This window comes from Nerophis ophidion, linkage group LG21 (assembly GCF_033978795.1).
Source record: "Nerophis ophidion isolate RoL-2023_Sa linkage group LG21, RoL_Noph_v1.0, whole genome shotgun sequence".
Lineage (NCBI taxonomy): Eukaryota > Metazoa > Chordata > Actinopteri > Syngnathiformes > Syngnathidae > Nerophis > Nerophis ophidion.
Genome location: NC_084631.1, coordinates 8,231,607 through 8,253,715, shown reverse-complemented (window position 1 = coordinate 8,253,715; position 22,109 = coordinate 8,231,607). Strand labels below are relative to the sequence as shown.

The following is a 22,109-nucleotide window of genomic DNA, read 5'->3' as shown; positions in this document are numbered from 1 at the left end:
CCAATTAGCTTTGTCCCGATACCAATATTTTGGTACTGGTACCAAAATTATTTTGATACTTTTTGGTACTTTTCTAAATAAAGGGGACCACAAAAAAATTGCATTATTGGCTTTATTTTAACAAAAAATCTTAGGGTACATTAAGTGTAGGTTGGTGTTGGGGCCTGTACGTTTAGAGGCGGTATATTACCGAAAAAGATTAATTAGTATCGCGGTACTATACTAATACCAGTATACCGTACAACCCTACAACCAATCATTGCTGGTGTGGACGTACTAACTCTTTGCGCCAGCAGGTGGCGCCGGCCTGCGTCTGCGTCACAAAGTTTGTATGTCGTGTTCGCACGAGAAGGCGCGCACAGAGAAAAGACTGTGGTTGCCACGGTAACAGGAAGAACTGTCACTTCCAGTCAAACCAGACAGCTCGTCAGTGCGGACGCCCTGCCTCGCCAATGTGTTTTCAATGGGGCCACGCTGCTTTTCCCCGCGTCTTCATGTATCGGAGTGGCTAGAACGATGTGACGCAACGAGATCATCTCCTGTTTGAAATTCTGATCCGCCTCAAAACTTCGATGCGGCAGTAGTGTGTGAGTGGGTGTGAGCATGACATTGTGTGAGCCTGTGGGTGTGTGTCTGTGTGCAAGAGAGCTTGCAAGTGTGTGTGTGAGCGCATTTTTGTATAGTTGAGGGTGTGCATTTGTGTGTGCGTGCACGCGCGCATCACAAGAAGACCAATCAATGAAGGCCCAGCAGGCTCCTGCCGCCTGCTACTGATAAAAGGTGAAATTGAAATGTTTTCCAGCAGACGAGCTGCACGACTTTGAGGAATCCATTTCTATTCGACTCGGAACACCTGCTGCCCTCAGTGGCTTGATGAAGGAGAGGACGAGAAAGGAGCAGGCTGTGCAATCTTTTATTCCAAAAACAAGGGAAGGAAAGAAAGTGGAGGCTCCGCCGGCACAGACAGGACACAACAGGAAGCCCACGTCACGTCTACCATGCACGTCTGCGAGCGTATACATGCACCACAAAGCCAGAGAGAAAACTTGTGTGACTGTTTTTGGGGAAAGGCCACAGCATCACGAGAATATGTCACCAAAAACAGTCCGAGGAGGAGGACGAGGAGGAGGAGGAGGAGGAGGAGGAGCAATGTCTCTCTTGGAATGACATCACCAGGAAGGCCAAGAAGACTGTAAACAATCTACACTATAAGGCTGACCAGAGTCATGGCGTCGCTGCTAAAGGGTTGATGGGGGGAGACTGCGGGCAGTGACGCTGGCGTTGTGAAAACATCCATGAGGCACATGGTACAGCACAGGAAACTCAAGGCTGGAATGTCACATGACACCGCCAACACCCCCCTGTCTTCATGTTAAAGGGAGGTCTCGTACGCCACGCCAAACAGTGCGAAGAAGAAAAAGGCGTTTAACCTCGGAGGAGTCGACCACAACATTGATTGTCTAAATCTAATAAAGACGCGTATGTAAACTCTGTTTGCAAACATTTTGACCCTGTTAAGACCTTCCACACACAACACGGACGAACGAGGTAGTCCACGAAGGGCTGAGGGAAGGGTGGACAGCGGGTAGTTCACAGGAGGTTTCGGCGGCCGCTCGGCAGGGATTTGCCCGGGGAATGAGCGGCCATTGTGAGACACGGAGACAGGGCCACGATTCAGACGATGCGGTAGTCGAAGGTGTCCTTCTCGGTGTGGTCGGTCCAGTTGGACGAGGGCATGCTGCGGTACGGGTCCAGTAGGATGCGGAAGCAGCGCACGATGAGCAGGGCCAAGAAGATGAAGAGCAGCAGCACGAAGACGAACGCTGCCTTCTGCTCCAGCGTCAGGTAGGATGCCGCGTGATGGCCGCCGGCCGACGTCGACAGCGTGCTGCTGAAGAAGCCCTCGGCCATCCTGGGCACGTCCATGCTTGAGCGTCGCGGCTCCAGCGCTTTGGTGGGTGCTCCTAAATCTCACAGGGAAGACGAACTCAGCAGCGACACCTGATGAACAAAAACATGGAGGAAGGATCTTTATTGTCGTCGCACAAGAACAACGGAACACCATTTTCAGCACAAACCCGTTTTAGAGCAGGACGTTGGTGAATCACCACTTACGGCGCCCCGTGAAAGGAAGGAAAAAGGTGGACGCGGGGGTGGAGCATGAGTTTAAAGAAAGTCTCTCTCAGACTGGGCTTTTATTGGGGAGGGCCCAGTCTGGGGCGGAGAAAAAAAACTCGAAAGCAAAGCTCATATACATATTACAACATACAATTCAAGACTTGCAATGTGGGGAGAAGTAACGGACACTGCCACCCACTAGGGGCGCTGCTCCATTTTCCGTCATACAATGTGATGAAGCATCGAAGACGTGGGATGTGCGGTGGACGTATTGGGATATGTGTGTGTGTGTGTGTAAGCCTGTCTCTGTTCCGCGAACTTGGTGCTCAAACGCATTAGCACAGTCAGTCAGTCCAGCAAAAGTCAACAACAAACAGGTGTATGTCCATTAAAGACAGGAAAAAAGTTAGTTGCGTCTTTTCTGCAATGTCCTCCGGTAGAGTCTCGAAGAAACAACATAACCACGTCTCTTGCAGCCAGGGAAAACCATTGTGATTAGAATGTTTTTTTGTGTTTGAGCGAGCAAAAACAAATTGAAAGTTTTCACTCTCTAATTGTCTATTTCTGGTCCTCAAACTCATCATACTTGGCCATGCAGAGCAGCCGGCGTCTCCAAGCTGTCATCAAGTTTGCCATCTAGTCACAAAAGTCTGAGTGCCCGAAGCTCTGCCCCCATCCTCAAATCATATGTGGCTATTTTAGACTGGTCGCAGACGATCCACAGCCATCGTTCTGCCACACAATCGCTCAATGCTAACGACTGTCGTTGGCTATCACAGTTAAGATTGCTCAATTGCATCAAAACAGTTGTTTTTCTCACTATGATAAGGACGAAACAATCCTTGCCCAGGCACACCCTCCTGGTTTTTGGAGTATAAATATATGGGGTTTTGGCACCAGCCGCTGGACTAGATCTGACCAACCTAAGTCTGTAAGCACGAACTGATGAAGCCTCCTCGGATGAATGCCTTTAAAGTCTAACCAAACAGTCCAGTTGCGATCGATTGAATGCCCTGAGATGACAATGCCATGGATGATTGAGAACAATCATAGACCGGCAGCTTTATCTCAATGTGAACGGCTGTCAGCATCTTCCAATTTGTCGATACATCTGGGTAACGCATATATGCGAACAGATAGATGTCCCGCTATCGTCATTCCAAATAGGTAGATCTCTCCTACATCCTGGACTGAAAGGGTCTCCAGGCACACGGCACTCCACTTCTCCTAAGACTCCATCGTGTGTCCAGCAACAACCGTTCAGCAGAACAGGCAAGTTGCTCTGAACCTGAGATCTTAGCAATTTTGTTGAGGAAAACTGATCAATTCCACTGTTTACATTTTGAATAGCAGTGCAAATAAAGGCTACACAAAAGTTAAAATAAGACAAAAAACAAAAGCAAGCAGGAGAGATAGAAAGAGGCTAAGGGAGTTTGTCTTGGATGGGGACGGCGTGGCGCAGTGGGAGAGTGGCCGTGCGCAACCCGAGGGTCCCTGGTTCAAATCCCACCTAGTACCAACCTCGTCACGTCCATTGTGTCCTGAGCAAGACACTTCACCCTTGCTCCTGATGGGTGCTGGTTAGCGCCTTGCATGGCAGCTCCCTCCATCAGTGTGTGAATGTGTGTGTGAATGGGTAAATGTGGAAGTAGTGTCAAAGCGCTTTGAGTACCTTGAAGGTAGAAAAGCGCTATACAAGTACAACCCATTTATCATTTATCATGAGTGCTGAACCGTTTGACTGACCGAGCAAGATTTTTTTACCGGTCCTGACGTGACCTTTGTGTTGACAAGGTTAGCGATATGACATCATTGCGTGGTCACATGGTGCCTACAATGGAGGACATCTTTCTTCAGGCTGTGTTTCTCCAGTCTACTAAACACTGTGCTAGATAACCAAGTTGGTATGACAAACACCTCACGTAATTTAACAGGAGAGTTTGTTTTTCAATGAAAACTCTTGGAATAGTGATCGACTTGTACATGCTGCCAATAATACGCAGCTACAATGTGTCCTACCACAACTATGCAGATGATCTACGCCTCACAATCGAACGGTGAACGTTGGCCAGCAGATTTACTCTGTCACTGCATCGAACTGATCAAAGTGTGGATGCAAAAGTTGTCTTTAGTAAACTCAGACAAAAGTGAACATGTTGTCTATTTGCCCACATAAGCGAAGAGAAAGTAGGGCTACACAATTAATGGAATTTCGATTTTGGCTTGTCATGATCATGAAAATATCATAATTGAATAAAATGATTAATGGCCTGTGTAACATGTATGCAAATTCCTGAAAAAATGAAAAAAAACACCACGTTTACTAGAAGTTCAGGATTTCACAAGGTTGTTACTTATTGACTCTGCGCAAGTGTGCCTAACCAGTAATAACTTAACTCAAGGTATTTTCCTGTTAAGGTGACCGCAGAGTTACAGAATGAGACAATAAAACGGAATCCGCTGTTAAACACGGAATATCAAGGAAATTGACATAATTTTGAGTGAAATGCTGTCATTGTGAGTCCGGCTGAATATGTTATATTCCTCTGTAAATATATTTAAAAGAGTCTCTTCACTTCATGTAACTTTGCATATTGAAATAAAATTTCTCAAAATTAGTAAACATTAAACTGCATATGATTTAAAGATTATGGCTAAGTTAAAAACACTGCAAGACAGTTCCACTAATCAGCGTTCTTTGCCCAAAGTCCCCCACAAAAGTTGCTGCAAGTCGAAAATTCTTCAGTATTTTTTCACAGAAATACACAAGAAATAGGAAATCAACAAGTTGTCGTTGAGTTCCAGAACCATTCCAAAAGTCCCAAATCACCAGCAGCAACTAAAAATAGTTCCTGAAGAACTAATTTTACCCGGGTATTTTTTTGTGGAAACACAGGGGGTACTTTAGTAAATGGGAAAGTTCCTGCGGTGGAATAGGGTCTTGTGGTTCCCACACAGAGGCATATATGGCTTGATCTAAAAGTTCGTAAATCAAAAAGTCCTGTGCTCAGGTCATCGCATTGTCTTTTTGTCGCTCAGAGAATAGACTATAAAACAATATACGGCCAAATTATCGCGTTAATTGCTATTATTCTATGACAGTCAGTCCTATTTAGTGCGTAATGTTTTTGTGTGTATTTTTTCAATTTCTAATGTTAAGAGGCTTACAGACACCATGGAACTGTGGGCGATGCCAACTCCGCGCGGATTGTCCGCAGTCATCAGAGCTTTCATATGAGTGCGTGTCGTTGTTTCCTGGAGAACATCCGCGAAACACTATGTCCCACAATCCCTACGTATTGTTTATATTTTTGTGTCATGGCGCCCTACGCTGACAGTATAGGAGCGGAACTGCTCTACCCGTTTGTTTGAACTAAAGAGTTTGTCAGGGGTATGTACAGCTATTAAATGTATGAGTATCAGGTATTTTTAAAGGGGAACATTATCACAATTTCAAAAGGGTTAAAAACAATAAAAATCAGTTCCCAGTGGCTTGTTGTATTTTTTTAAATTTTTTTTCAAAATTTTACCGGTCTCGGAATATCCCTAAATAAAGCTTTAAAGTGCCTTATTTTCGCTCTCTGCGAAGACACTATCCATTTCCCTGTGACGTCACACAGTGCTGCCAATGTAAACAAACAATGGGAATACCACAGCAAGATAGAGCGACATTAGCTCGGATTCAAACTCTGATTTCAGCGACTTAAGCGGTTCAACAGATTACGCATGTATTGAAACGGATGGTTGGAGTATGAAAGTATTGAAGAAGAAACTGAAGCTATTGAGCGAATAGCTATTGACGCTATTCATAGCCATAGCATGGCCGAATAGCTGCATTAGCATTGCCGGTAAAATGTGCGGACCAAACGATTAGGACTTTCGCATCTTTTGACACTGGAGCAACTTAAATCCGTCGATTGGAAAGTGTTTTTTTCGCATTAAATGTGGGTGGAAGGAAATGTAATATAGTTGCAAATGCATCTACAGGTTATCCATACATCTCTGTACCATGTCTGCTTTAGCACCGCCGGTAAATAGCATGTTAGCATCGATTAGCGTAGCATGTTAGCATCGATTAGCTGGCAGTCAACATCAATAAAACTCACCTTTGTGATTTCGTTGACTATCGTTGCAAATGCATTTGCAGGTTATCCATACATCTCTGTGCCATGTCTGCCTTAGCATCGCCGGTAAAATGTGGAGACACTCCAGCACATTCAATGGGGGTCTGGCGGCAGACACTTTCGTATCTTCGGGCCAGTGGTGCAACTTGAATCCCTCCCTATTAGTGTTGTTACACCCTCCGACAACACACCGTCGAGGCATGATGTCTCCAAGGTTCCAAAAAATTGTCAAAAAAACGGAAAATAACAGAGCTGAGACCCGGTGTTTGTAATGTGTTAAAAATGAAAATGGCTGCTGTATTACCTCGGCGACGTCACATTCTGACGTCATCGCCTCCAGCGCGATAAACAGAAAGGCGTTTAATTCGCCAAAATTCCCTCATTTAAAGTTCGGAAATGGGTTAAAAAAAATATATGGTCTTCTTTCTGCAACATCAAGGTATATATTGACGCTTACATAGGTCTGGTGATAATGTTCCCCTTTAAGTGTTTCTTTTTTAAGCCATAGTCATGTTTAAAGTAGCTAGTACTTTCCTATGTAGTGTGTCTTCTCGTGGTCTTATGTCCGCTAGTAAACTATTTGTTTTGTCTTAAGGGCTCCTGTTGGTCGGCTCACAGATCTGTTTTGGCAAGTTCTTAGCTTTTCTGAAAGCCTTAGCCGTGCTCCTTTCTGGGCGAGAGGGGCTGTTTTCGTGCTACATAAGCTGACTCCTTTTGTTTGGATTTAGACCTCTTCTTGCTGCTGCTATTGTCGCATTGTTACGGCTGATCTCCTAAAGCTTTAATAAAACTTGACCAAAATAACTATTCTGTCTCGCCGGTCCTTCTTACTCAACATATACTGTATGTCATCCAAAAGAACTTGGGATTGACCTGTGTGTTTTATTCCCTGAGAGGACGACTGGTCGCGCACAACAAATGCCACATGAGATGAGTAAGGGGAATGTTCTCGGCCAGTAGTACTCACTACCAGGTGCTCGGAGCAAAATGTTGCAGCCAGTTATCGACTCGTCACGTCGTCAACCATGTCATGGAAAACATTTAATTCATACATTGACCTGAGTTTAATGTTATGGTATGCTTTGGTGACAAAATGCAGATCGGTGTCTCATATACAAAAGCCAAAACCAGTGAAGTTGGCAGAATAGAATTATTTACTAACGCTCTTCAACCTATTATCAATTGAATAGACCTCAAAGACAAGATACTTAACATTCAAACTGCAAAACTTCATTTTTTGCAAATATTAGCTCATTTGAAATTTGATGCCTGCAACATGTTTCAAAAAAGCTGGCACAAGTGGCAAAAAAGACTGAGGAAGTTGAGGAATGCTCATCAAACACTTAGTTGGAACATTCCACAGGTGAACAGGCTAATTGGAAACAGGTGGGTGCCATGATTGGGTAAACAACAGCGTCCATGAAATGCTCAGTCATTCACAAACAAGGATGGGGCGAGGGTCACCACTTAGTGAACAAATGCATGAGCAAATTGCCGAACAGTTCAAGCACATTTCTTAACCAGCTATTGTAAATAATTTTGGGGTTTCACCATCTACGGTCTGTAATATCATTAAAATGTTAATATAATCTGGAGAAATCACTGCATGTAAGCAATATGCCAGTTACTTTGGATCCCTCAGGCGGTACTGCATCCAAAAGTGACATCAGTGTGTAAAGGATATCACCAAATTGGCTCATTAACACTTTAGAAAACCACTGTCAGTAACTACAGTTGGTCGCTACATCTGCAAGTGCAAGTTAAAACTTTACTATGCAATGTTAAAGCAATTTATCAACAGCACCCAGAAACGCCGCCAGCTTTGCTGGGCACAAGCTCATCTAAGATAGACTCATGCAGAATGGAAAAGTGTTCTGTGGTCTGAGGAGTCCACATTTCAAATAGTTTTTAGAAACTGTGGAAGTCATGTATTCCTTAACAAAGAGGAAAGTAACCATTAGGACTGTTTTAGGCGCAAAGTTGAAAAGCCAGCATCTGTGATGGTATGGAGGTGTATTAGTCCCCATGTACAAACGTCCACGATTGTACATTGTATGGCCGCATTTAGTGCAACAAAAACTAATAACGGAAGCTTTTATTATTGTTTTTGTTCAGAGCAGCCATCTTTGAAGCCAACTTGAGGGTGGTGAGAATGCTACGACTTTCCGAATAGAAAATCAGATCTTGAGGGGCGTTCCAGTTGAAATTCCGATTTGGAACTCGAGAATTCCGACTTCCCACTACACATGGAATGCACCATTCGTTACACCCGACTATGTTTTAGACTTTGCAATCACTGCGAGTTTTATTCTCCCTATTGCCTGCTTGACTTAAAATAATAGTCACACCCTGAAGTGGATATTGATTGACTGATATTTTGAACGGGCTTTTTTAGCAGAAGCCAAGTGGCTTCCTATTGTAGTTCGGCGGGCAAAGGCCGGAACAGGGAGTACTGCTAGTGCTCATGAGTTGTTGATCCAATGGATGTAAAATGTACTTTTCAAAAACGCCCCAAAAGCACCATTGATAAAGCTACAGTAATAGTCCTTCTTTGTAAGGAGGAGTTTGCTTACCACCGAAGAAGCTCAACCACCTAGTCGTTACTGCAGCCGCAGCTAATGTTGACTGCAAAGATGTTGGCAATTTAGCGAGACCTAGCCTTACAGTAGATCTCCTTCAAACTTAACTGGATGAGAACACCCTGCACTTAAGGACCTAAACAAAGGGTGTCCAGATTATTTCCACTGAGGGGCCACAAACTGACAAATCAATAGATGCGGGCGTCATTTTGGTAGTTTTCACCTTCAAAGTCAGTACAAAAGACAGATTTTGTCCAAGGAACTAGAAAATGCAATTGCGGTAGACTTTTCGTGAGAATGCTGAAGAGTCAAAACCGAACAGAAATGCTAACAGTTAATGCTAGCAGTATGTTGGCCCGATAGTGTCAAGTAACAAAAAATATGAAGAAGACGAGTTCAAAAACTAGCATGCTAACAGTTGTTGCTAACAATAACATGCTTCTCGTTAGCAGAAGTGAAATACCAATATATATAACATTAAGTTGAGTATCTGTTAAAAAGCTAGCATGCTAAATTTAACATGCTAAAATGCTAACTGTAACATGTATACCTACAAAATTAGCAATAAAAAAATAACAAAATAGCATGCCAACAGGTATCAATTTTCAAGTAATACAATATTTTACGATTAGGTGTATACCTGCAAAAAATTGTTTAAAATGCTAGCATGCTATTGTTAGCATGCATCAAGTACCAAAATATGACTGAGGTGTATACCTACAAAATTAACAAAAAACAAAACAAAGCTATCATGCTAACAGGTATCATTTGCCAAGTAATATTTTTTTCACGCTGAGATGTATACTTGACAAATTTGTTTAAAATGCTGGTATGCTAATGTTATTATGCATGGAGTACCAAAATATGACTGAGGTGTATGCCTACAAAATTAGCACAAAAAGTAGCATGGTAACAGATATAATTTGTCAAGTAAAATTTTTTTTTGCGCTGAGGTGTATACGCGACCAATTTGATGTACAGATACTGGCATGGTAAGTTTAGCATGCATCAAGTACCAAAATATGACTGAGGTGTATACCTATAAAATTTGCAAAGAAACAAAACTCGCATGCTTTCAGGTATCATTTGTCAAGTAATATATATTTTTTTTACACTGAGGTTTATACCTGACAAATTTGTTTATAATGCTGGCATGCTAACGTTAGCATGCATCAAGTACCAAAATATGACTGAGGTGTATACCTACAAAATGTGCAAATCCCCCACCCCCCCAAAAAAACTAACATGCTAACAGGTATCATTTGTCAAGTAATACATTTTTTTACGCTGAGGTGTGTACCCGACAAATTTGTTTTAAATGCCTGCATGCTAACGTTAGCATGCATCAAGTATCAAAATATAACTGAGGTGTATACCTACAAAGTTTGCAAAAAACTAGCATGCTAACAGGCATCATTTGTCAAGTAATAACTTTTTTTTTTACGCTGAGGTGTGTATCTGACAAATTTGTCTAAAATGCTGGCATGCTAACGTTGACATGCATCAAGTACTAAAATATGACTAAGGTGTATACCTACAAAATTTGCAAAAAAAACCAACTAAAAAACTAGCATGCCAACGGTATCATTTTTCAAGCAATATATATATTTTTACACTAAGGTGGTTTACCTGACAAATTTGTTTAAAATGCCTACAACCCCCCCACCCCCCTCACAAATTTGTTAAAAATGCTGGCTTGCGAACAATAGCATGCATCAAGTACCAAAATATGACTGATGTGTATGTATACCTACAAAATTAGCACAAAAAAAACACCCAAAAAACTAGCATGTTAACAGGTATCATTTGTCAAGTGATATATTTTATTTTACACTAAGGTGTTTACCCGACAAATTTGTTTAGCATGCTGACAGGCTAACGCTGGAATGCATCAGGTACCAAAATATGACTGGGATCTCTACCTATAAAATTTGCAAATTTTGCTTACTGTAACATGCATCAATCACAAAATATATTACTCTGAGGTGTATACCTACAAAATTAGCAATACAAAAAACAAACTAGCATAAGTATATACATTTGTCAAGTCATAAAATATTTTACGATTTGTTGTATACATAAAATAGTTTAAAATGCTAACATGCTATTGTTAGCATGCATTAAGTACCAAAATACGACTGAGGTGTATACCTACAAAATTATCACAAAAAAAACTAACATGGTATCATTTGTCAATTAATCCATTTGTTTATGCTGAAGCATATAGCCGACACATTTGTTTAGCATGCATCAAATACCAAAATATGACTAAGGTGTCTAGCTGCAAAATTAGCCGATAAGTTAGCATGCTAATATTAAAAGGCTAACGATTGTGCTGCAGGCCATTAAAAAAAATTAACTATGTGTTGCTCTTTTGGACACTACTGTCTTTGAACATATTTAGAACTATGAAAAGTATTAGGCTCTTCCAAAGGAGACTTTAAAGGTCCCCCTGTAGCCTACTAAAAGTGATTGCTTGGTTTATGTTACTTACTGCAACTTACAGCACAGAAATTAATGGATCGGTTTTATTCCGTTGATATTATTTGCAGCAGAAGAAAAGCATTAAGTTCAACGTTCAATACTTGCTTTTGTATTGCTTGAAAAAATATTTTTATTGTTTTAAACGTGTTCACATTACCATATCTATATTTTAGTAAATGACTAAGTACATCTGTTTAAACTAGCAATAAATGACTTTATAAAGCCACTTGTTTTGTACACAGTATATCAATCTTTTGATCCGCCACAACATGTAATGAATATAAATAGAAATAACTCAAACTGAGGGCTTTTGTCAGCAATGTTTCTAGGTGCGATTAACAATAACTATTAAGATTGATTAATTACAGACCATAGTTAATTTTCCAAATTGTTTTAACTGTTCTCAGAGTTGCTATATAAATATTCGTCCATCCATTTTTAACCGCTTGTCCCTTTTGAGGTTGCTGGAGCCTACAGTATCTCAGCTGCATTCAGGCAGTAGGCGGCGTACACCCTGGACAAGTCGCTACCTCATCGCAGAGCCAACACAGATAGACAGACAACATTCACACTCACATTCACACACTAGGGCCAATTTAGTGTTGCCAATTAACTTATCCCCAGGTGCATGTTTTTGGAGATGGGAGGAAGCCGGAGTACCCGGAGGGAACCCACGCAGTCACGGGGAGAACATGCAAACTCCACGCCGGACGATCCCGAGCCTGGGATTGAATATAATCCATTATGTTTACTATTATTATTATTATTATTATTATTATTATTATCAACTGGAACATTATTCCAGAAGCCGTGAAACGGGCCTCAAATTCGTCATCCAGGCTGAAAACACAAATTTTTTTATGTGCATATAACGACTGAAATGATTTATTTGACACTCTTTGATTTCAAATCACTCATGAGTATTTTCATGGTGGTTTATTTGTATTACTTATGATTGTATTTGCCTCCGTGTAATTTCATGCCTCTGTAAAGCACTTTAAATGGCCTCGTGTCGGAATTGTGCTCTATAAATAGACTTGCCTTGCCAACACAACTGTTGTCATGGAAACATGGTCACTCATCCAACTCAACGAGTCATACATCATGTCCTAAAAAAAAAAAATCAATGTAGTAAATCCCTGCGTATTGACAATTAAGGTATTTTCAGTGTCAGTCAGTTTCAGTTTTTAAGGATTTTTAACATAACAGATACATGCGTGTCTTTATAACGCAAGTTTTTTCAGCAATGAATTGTTGACCCCAAAGGGAATAAGCGGTAGAAAATGGATAGATGGATGGAATTTGTTTAACCACATTTTTTCGGGTATTAATTTTGTGAACTGAATTTTTTTTTACATCAAAAAATGAGTTGCTTTTAAATCAAACTTACGGTAAATAAGGACCGAAGCAATCCATCCTGCCTCTCTACCAGTCAACGAGGTGTCAAATTTGAAGTCACATGACTTTTTAAACATTTTTTTTACTGCAAGTGGGTCTTTCCTTTGAAGCAACACAAATTTCTGCACTACGTTTTTACACGCTGAATTTTTTATATACTGAATTTTTATACACAATTTTTTGACACTGATTTTTACACACTGAATTTTGTTTTACATTTATTTTTTGACACTAAACTTTTTTGACACTCATGTTTTTTCACCAAATTTTTACATACTGAATTTTTTTGACAGATTTTTTTTTACTCTACATTTTTATACACAGAATTTTTTTGACACTGATTTTTTTCACACTGAATTTTTACACATTTTTTGACACTGTTTTTGTACATCCTGAATTTTTTTGACACTTTTTTTTACATTGAATTTTTATGCACTGATTTTTTTTTTACACTGAATTTTTACACGCTGAAATTTTTCGACACTGATTTTTTTACACTGAATTTTTGTACGTGGCATTTATTGTACACTGATTTCTCGCACTGATTTTTCGTACAAAGGATTATTTTTAAACACTGATTTTATTCATACTGCATTTTTTTACACTAAATTTTTTATACATTGATTTTTTTTCTACACTGAATTTTAACTAACTTAATTTTTAATCACACATTCTGCTCACACACATGTATTCAATGTAATTGTCAGCATAATTGGATGTCAAGAAAAATTCAGGTTCATAGATTCAGTGTCCAAAACAGATTTTGTTACAAAGACACAAATTAAACTCCGTAATAGTCTTTTATGAATGTGTGACAAAGCATATAATGTACAGCATATTAATAGGGGTGTTCTGTGTTTCTATATTGATATCGTATATCGGCCTGATATCAGCAAAAAACGTTTTGGATTATATCGGCTTGCATGTAAAATGTTTGATTTAAACTCCGATGCGAGTCAATTCCGATATGTGTCATGTATCTGATTTTTTCATGTCAATGTGAACAGTGCAATTCCGAGTTTTTGCAAATCCGATACAGGACTCTTTCGTATGTGGAAATAAATCGTAAATATATGCGATGTAATCTTTCGGTCAGAAAATGTTGCCTTTGAATGCACAGACTCTTTGAAATTGCCACAAATGTGTCGCGACTGAAACCAAGGAGAATTGGCGCCATGTTTCTTTCCGTAAACACTGCAGCACGTGTGACTTCAAGTCTGCATGCATTTACATTACTTATTGCATTTTTTTGTAACACGAACGACTACATGAAAATATCGGATTTGACCCCAAAAATCTGAATTGGACATTTTATATATAGTCCAAACCAAAAAGCACACAAGGTTGGTCTTTTCTTAAATTTTAGCTAAGTCATTTATATAATGTACACAAGCTAGGCGATAGGCATAGGCTACTAGGAAATAGCAGCTACACAACAGCTAAGCACATAATAGCACATAAGACTCGTACAAAGATACAAGTCATATTTATACATTAATATACACTTATGTAAATGGTATTTTCTTGTATAAAAGGTCATGTTTACACATTAACATACGCTTTTATAAAATGTATTTTCTTGTACAAAAGGTCATGTTTACATATTTGTACATAAATGTAAAGTTCAAAAATTATTAATCATTTGTTTTTATTGAAAGTTAAAAAAAAAAGTGAAAAATATGATATAAGTAGAAATTTTGAGATAAAAATCTCGAAATAATCAGATGAAAAATCCATCCATCCATCCATTTTTCTACCGCTTGTCCCTTTTGGGGTTGCGGGGGGTTGCTGGAGCCTATCTCAGCTGCATTTGGGCGGAAGGCGATAAAAAAAATCTTAATTGTTTAATAAAATGTCGAAATTGAGATTTACAGTCACAATTATGAAATAAAAAGTAAAAAATATTTGGAAAAAAGTAGAAATAATTAGATAAAAATTCATAAATATCTGAATAAATAATCCACATTATGAGGAAAGATATAGTCAATATTATGACATAAAATAATCATAGTTATGAGATAAAAAGTTTAAATTATCAGATAAAAAGTCAACATTAAGTGATAAAAGCATACTTGCCAACCTTCCCGGATTTTCCGGGAGACTCCCGAAATTCAGCGCTTCTCCCGATAACCTCCCGGGACAAATTGTCTCCCGAAAATCTCCCGAAATTCAGGCCACGCCCCCTCCAGCTCCATGAGGACCTGAGTGACGTGTCTGAGAGCGTGTCTGCCCAATGACGTTATAACTGTAGAATGATCAAGGGCGAGTTCTTGGTTTCTCATGTGGGTTTATTGTTAGGCAGTTTCATTAACGTCCTCCCAGTGCAGTAACAACACACAACAACAACAGTCACGTTTACGTCTACCATAAGGCCGTTCGTCTGCCGTAAACAGCATGTGACACTCTTAAACAGGACAATACTGCCATCTACTGTACATGCACCACAACACCTCCAGGCAACTTCAACCTTTTACTATTCCTCCTCCAACTCACATCCCATCTCCCCGGTTTGTAAATAACCTAATGTAAATAATTACATGTATTTCTAATGTATATATTTGTTCTTATGCTATCTGAACTCACTATGTTCTCTGCTCGCTGTACATATCCTACTAAGTCACACCTACACTCTTTCAGTGTCCATTTCTCTGTTGATGCAATTGTTGATGACTGAAGTACTGATATCAACCAAAGCTCCTCATTCCACCCTCTGGATTGTAAATAATTCAATGTATATACTATGAGGATTAATTTGTGTGATTACTTTATTATGCTGATAGTATATATTTGTACCGTGAATTGATTAACATGGACCCCGACTTAAACAAGTTGAAAAACTTATTGCGGTGTTACCATTTAGTGGTCAATTGTACGGAATATGTACTGTACTGTGCAATCTACTAATAAAAGTTTCAATCAATCAATCAATCATGCATATGTGACAATAACATCTACTTTAGAAAGTGCAGTGCACAATTGCGCACACAACAGCTGTAAATATACTCCTCGCCTCTTAACCACTCCCCAACCCCAACTCCCGAAATCGGAGGTCTCAAGTATGGATAAAAGGTAAAAAAATAATGGGATAAAGCGTATGAGATATGTGGAACATATATACCATGTTATGAGATAAAATGTCAAAGTTATAAAATAAGGTCGAAATTATGAGGTAATAAGTCAAAAATATAATTAAAAAGTAAAAATAATTATATATAAAGTCATTAATATTTGATAAAATGTCGAAATTACAAAATAAAAAGTCAAGATTATGAGGGAAAAAAAAGTCAAGATTATGAGATAAAAAGTAAAAAATATGAGATAAAAAGTCAAGATAATCACATTCATTTTTAATAAAAAGTCGAAATTAAGAGGTAAACGTTTTTGAAATCATGACATAAAAGATCATGATTGAGATAAAAAGTCGAACATATGAGATAAAAGGTCAAACAAGACAAAAGGTGAATTGTGAGATAAAAAAAATCAGTATTATGAGAAATTATGAGGTAAAAAGTCACAAATAAAATATAAGAACTCAAAACGTTAAACAGGAGGAAATTATTAGATAAAGTCATACATATCTGATTAAATAATCAACATTTTGAGGTAAACTATAGTCATTGTTATGACATAAAATAATCATAATTATGAGATAAAAAGTCAAAATTATCAGATAAAAAGTCAACATTAAGAAATGAAGGATAAAAATAATGGGATAAAGCGTATGAGATATGTGAAATAAATGTACCATGTCATGAGATAACATGTTGAAATCATAAAAATAGAGTCTAACATAAAAAGTCAAAATAATTACATATAAAGTCCTAAATATTTGATCAAATGTCAAAATTACAAAAAAATGCAAAATTATGAGGAAAAAAAGTCATGATTTTGAGATAAAAAATCAAAATTAAGACATAAAATGTCAAGATAATTATAAAGTCATAATTTTTTTATATTAAGTCGAAATTATGAGGTAACTGTTTTTTAAATAATGACATAAAAGATCATGATTACAAGATAAAAGTGGACATGAGATAAAAGGTAAAAAAACAAGATAAAAGGTCTAAATTCTGAGATTAAAAAGTCAATATGTTGAAAAAAGTCGAAATTAAGAGGTAAAAAGTTAAAATCATAACATAAAAGGTCGTGATTATGAGATAAGAAGTCAAACATATGAGATAAAATTTCAAAATGATGAGGTAAAAAGTAAAAAATACAATATCAAAACTCCAAAATAATATACATATAAAGTTATACATCCATCCATCAATTTTCTACCGCTTGTCCCTTTTGGGGTCGCGGGGGATGTTGGAGCCTTTTTCAGCTGCATTCGGGCGCAAGGTGGGGTACACCCTGGACAAGTCACCACCTCATCACAGGGCCAACACAGACAGACAGACAACATTCACACTCGCATTCAAACACAATGGCCAATTTAGTGTTGCCAATCAACATATCCCCATAAAAAGTCAAAATGACAAAATAAAAAGTCAAAAATATGACAAAAAGTCCAGGTAATTACATATAGGCATCAATATTTGGTACATATTCGAAATTATGAGGTAAAGTTAAAATCATTAAGTTAAAGTACCAATGATTGTCACACACACACTAGGTGTGGCGAACTTATTCTCTGCATTTGACCCATTACCCTTGACCACCCCCTGGGAGGTGAGGAGAGTAGTGAGCAGCAGCAGTGGCTGAGCTCTGGAATCATTTTTGGTGAATTAACCCCCAATTCCAACCGTTGATGCTAAGTGTCAAGCACAGACGTAATGGGTCCCATTTTTATAGTCTTTGGTATGACTCGGCCGGGGTTTGAACTCACATGACATATCAAGATTTTGAGATAAAAAGTCAAAAATATGAAATTAAAAAATCAACATCATGAGATGAAAGGTAAAAAACAAGATAAAAAAAGATTGAAATTGTGTGATAAAATTATGAGATCAAATTTAAAAAAAAAAGATTTAAAAAATAGTTAATTAATGAGACAAAAAGTCGAAAAAATTAGATAAAAGGTAAAAATGATGAGATAAAATAATGTGGTGTGCATGTATTTAGATACCTGCCGCCACCTTGATAATATGTCAACATATCTTATATTAGCATGCTAACGTTAGCATACAAACGTTTTATGCTCAATTTTTTTGACTTACCCTGTATGTTTGAAACTAAAAATCCTGGATTTGGATACTTTGCGCCATATTAGGCTGGTGCCCTGAACCTCAAGTATCAAATAATCAGTAGCAAATTACTTAAACATACAAAGTCTCCAAGGAAGAGGCATATTAATAAGTATGCCGTAACAAACGTGTCCGCATCATTCAACTTACTGCGTCATGAGCTTAGCTTCGTGAATTGTTGAGACCACTGGGTGTCGCCAAAAACAATTACCATTCCACTTCAACTTAAAGTCCATTCCAGACTGTTAATAAAACTAATTTCTCTTGATTAAATTTTTTTTTTTTTTTTTAACATTCCACATTACACAATAATCAAAGTGCTGATATCATATCGGATCAAAAGCTTGTTTATTTCCGTACTTCCAGTCGAAAGGTAAAAACGTTGCGTGCAGCGACAGGGCGTGCGTGGGCGTTTTCTACACTAAAATGCTGGGGCGTCGTATAACGTTTGGGCGTACCAAATCAAACGGCCCTCTTCCGATTTAGTGCTTGAGTTACGTCGTCGTGGATACACGGAATGTTACAAAATGTCCTGAATAATAGCGATGTTGGTGTGTAATAATAATAAGACAGTAATTATGACAACATATGTTGCACGTAGAAGCATATGCATAATAATCGGCGAGATGAATATAAAATGTCAGCGATGTTGCTTTACTTTCACTTCCTGTTGCTGTCATGAAAATGTCAAAAGAATGAACTGTGCTGACATACATCATGCAGTTGGGATAAAAAAATGTGACGCCAAAGAACGTGTTGCACGAGCAGGCGTACCTAATTCACTGGGCAGTTGCCGCTGACGCTCGTGCAGGAGAATGTTGCGCAACCCAAAAAGTGTCCATGTGTGCCGACTCACCTGATCTTGCTCCCCTTTTCTTCCTCCCCCTGTCCTCAGGTCACATCCCGCAGGTCCGATTCCCGCGTCCGAGCCGGCCGTGTCTCTGTGTCGGTTGGCGGACCTCACCCTGGCGCGCGCCTCTGTCTTTTTTTGTGTGCTCGTCCTCGCGCACACTGGGCTGGCGGGAACGGAGCGGTACCCCGTCGCTATGGGCAACCTGTTGCCATGGCAATCCTCCAGCTAGGTGGTGTGTGAAGCAAGCAAATGAGCGTAGCCCGCCCCCCATCCCCGACCGACCCACGCGCACACGCAGGTGAAAGTTTACATTATGGATCATGTAGGATATCAACAGTCTGATCTGATGTTAAGCTAATCTTCCACTCTGTTCAGTGTCTCCCTCTAGTGGTGATCAGTGAGCACTGCAACATATTTTCCCTCCAGCTTGATGAGCAATATGAAGAAATGATGCCGTAAGTAGAAAATACAAATCATTTTTTTCATACCTGCTCAAGCATGTTATGCTTTTGTTAAAATGATCTTAAACCAGGGGGGTCCAAACTGTTTCCACTGAGGGCCGCCCGGTGAAAACTCAATGCACGCGGGGGGCATTTTGATATTTTTCATTTTCAAAACTAATACTATGTGTATATATGTATGTATGTATGTATGTATGTACAGTATGTATGTGTATGCGTGTGTGTGTATAATATATATATATATATATATATATATATATATATATATATATATATATATCTATCAATCAATCAATCAATCAATGTTTACTTATATAGCCCTAAATCACTAGTGTCTCAAAGGGCTGCACAAACCACCACGACATCCTCGGTAGGCCCACATAAGGGCAAGGAAAACTCACACCCAGTGGGACATCGGTGACAATAATGATCCAGTGGGACGTCTGTGACAATAATGATTATGAGAACCTTAGAGAGGAGGAAAGCAATGGATGTCGAGCGGGTCTAACATGATACTGTGAAAGTTCAATCCACAATGGATCCAACATAGTCGCGAGAGTCCAGTCCAAAGCGGGTCCAACTCAGCAGCGAGAGTCCCGTTCACAGCGGAGCCAGCAGGAAACCATCCCAAGCGGAGGCGGATCAGCAGCGCAGAGATGTCGAGGCGGATCAGCAGCGCAGAGATGTCCCCAGCCGATACACAGGCAAGGTATATATATATATATATATATACATATATGTAGATATAGATGTATATATAGATATATAACTGTATATATCTATATATTAAAAAAAAAATCTCCTGATTGAGGGAACCCCTCATGAAACAGTTCTGTAGAGATGAAGTAGTCTTGTGATTTTTCTCACACCTACATATATCTATATATATGTATTTATATATATATATATATATATATATATATATATATATATATATATACACATATCTGTATATGGATACATATATATATATATATATATATGTATAGAGATACATATGTATGATACATATATATAGATACATATAGATGTATAATATATTGATATATATATATACATATATATAGATGTATATATAGATATATAGCTGTATATATATATATATATTTATAGAGATACATATATATATATATAGATAGATTATCTGTATTTATATAGATACATATATGTATATAGATACATATAGATGTATAATATACTGATATATATATATAGATATAGATGTATAGCTGTATATATCTATATCTGTATATATATATATATATAGATGGATAGATAAATATATGTATCTGTATTTATATAGATACATATATATATGTATATACATACATACATATATGTGTGTATATATATATATATATATATATATATATATATATATATATATACACACATATATATATAAATATACATAGATGTATATATAGATATATAGCTGTATATCTATATACATATATTTATATAGATACGTACCTATATATGTATATATATGGATATGTATCTATATAGATATATATATTTGTATAGATATATATACACACACATACATATATATATATATATATATATATACATAAATATATATATGTGTGTGTGTGTGTGTGTGTGTGTGTGTGTGTGTGTGTGTTTGTGTGTGTTATGTATACATACATGTGTGTGTGTATGTACAAACCTCGTTTCCATATGAGTTGGGAAATTGTGTTAGATGTAAGTATAGACCCATATTCAATTGTATGCACTACAAAGACAAGATATTTGATGTTCAAACTCATAAATTTTTTTTTTGGGGGAAATAATAATTAACTTAGAATTTCATGGCTACAACTCGTGCCAAAGTAGTTGGTAAAGGGCATGTTCACCACTGTGCTACATCACCTTTTCTTTAAACAACATTCAATAAACGTTTGGGAACTGAGGAAACTAATTGTTGAAGCTTTGAAAGTGGAATTCTTTCCCATTCTCGTTTTATGTAGAGATTCAGTCGTTCAACAGTCCAGGGTCTCCGCTGTCGTATTTTACGCTTCATAATGCGCCACTCATTTTCGATGGGAGACAGGTCTGGACTGCAGGCGGGCCAGGAAAGTACCTGCACTCTTTTTTTTACGAAGCCACGCTTTTGTAACACGTGCTGAATGTAACTTGGCATTGTTATCCTGAAATAAGCAGGGGCGTCTATGAAAAAGACGGCGCTTAGATGGCAGCATATGTTGTTTCAAAACCTGTTTGTACCTTTCAGCATTAATGGTGCCTTCAGAGATGTGCAAGTTATCCATGCCTTGGGCACTAATGCACCCCCATACCATCACACATGCTGGCTTTTGAACTTTGTGTCGATAACAGTCTGGATGGTTCGCTTCCCCTTTGGTCCGGATGACAGGATGTCGAATATTTCCAAAAACAATTTGAAATGTGGACTTTTCAGACCACAGAACACTTTTCCACTTTGCATCAGTCCGTCTTAGATGATCTCGGGCCTAGAGAAGCCGGTGGCGTTTCTGGATGTTGTTGATAAATGGCTTTCGCTTTACATAGTAGAGCTTTAAGTTGCACTTACAGATGTAGCGACGAACTGTATTTAGTGATAGTGGTTTTCTGAAGCGTTCCTGAGCCCATGTGGTGATATCCTTTAGAGATTGATGTCTGTTTTTGATACAATGCCGTCTGGGGTATCGAAGGTTACGGTCATTCAATGTTGGTTTCCGGCCATGCTGCTTACGTGGAGTGATTTCTCCAGATTTTCTGAAGCTTTTGATGATATTATGAACCATAGATGTTGAAATCCCAAAATTTCTTAAAATTGCACTTTGAGAAACATTGTTCTTAAACTGTTTGAGTATTTGCTCACGCAGTTGTGGACAACGGGCTGTACCTCGCCCCATCCTTTATTGTGAAAGACTGAGCATTTT

General features: G+C 38.4%; 1 protein-coding gene across 1 annotated transcript; it reads right to left on the bottom strand.

The window, feature by feature from the left end:
• Window positions 1-907: 907 nt before the first annotated feature.
• LOC133539664 (cortexin-3) lies at window positions 908-18,966 on the bottom strand. The gene is made up of 2 exons (XM_061881727.1): window positions 18,746-18,966; window positions 908-2,001 (listed from the first exon to the last, which is right to left on the bottom strand). Exon 2 carries the CDS (start codon window positions 1,924-1,926, stop codon window positions 1,675-1,677), a length of 252 nt encoding a protein of 83 aa, XP_061737711.1. The 5' UTR covers window positions 1,927-2,001; window positions 18,746-18,966; the 3' UTR covers window positions 908-1,674.
• Window positions 18,967-22,109: the final 3,143 nt, after the last annotated feature.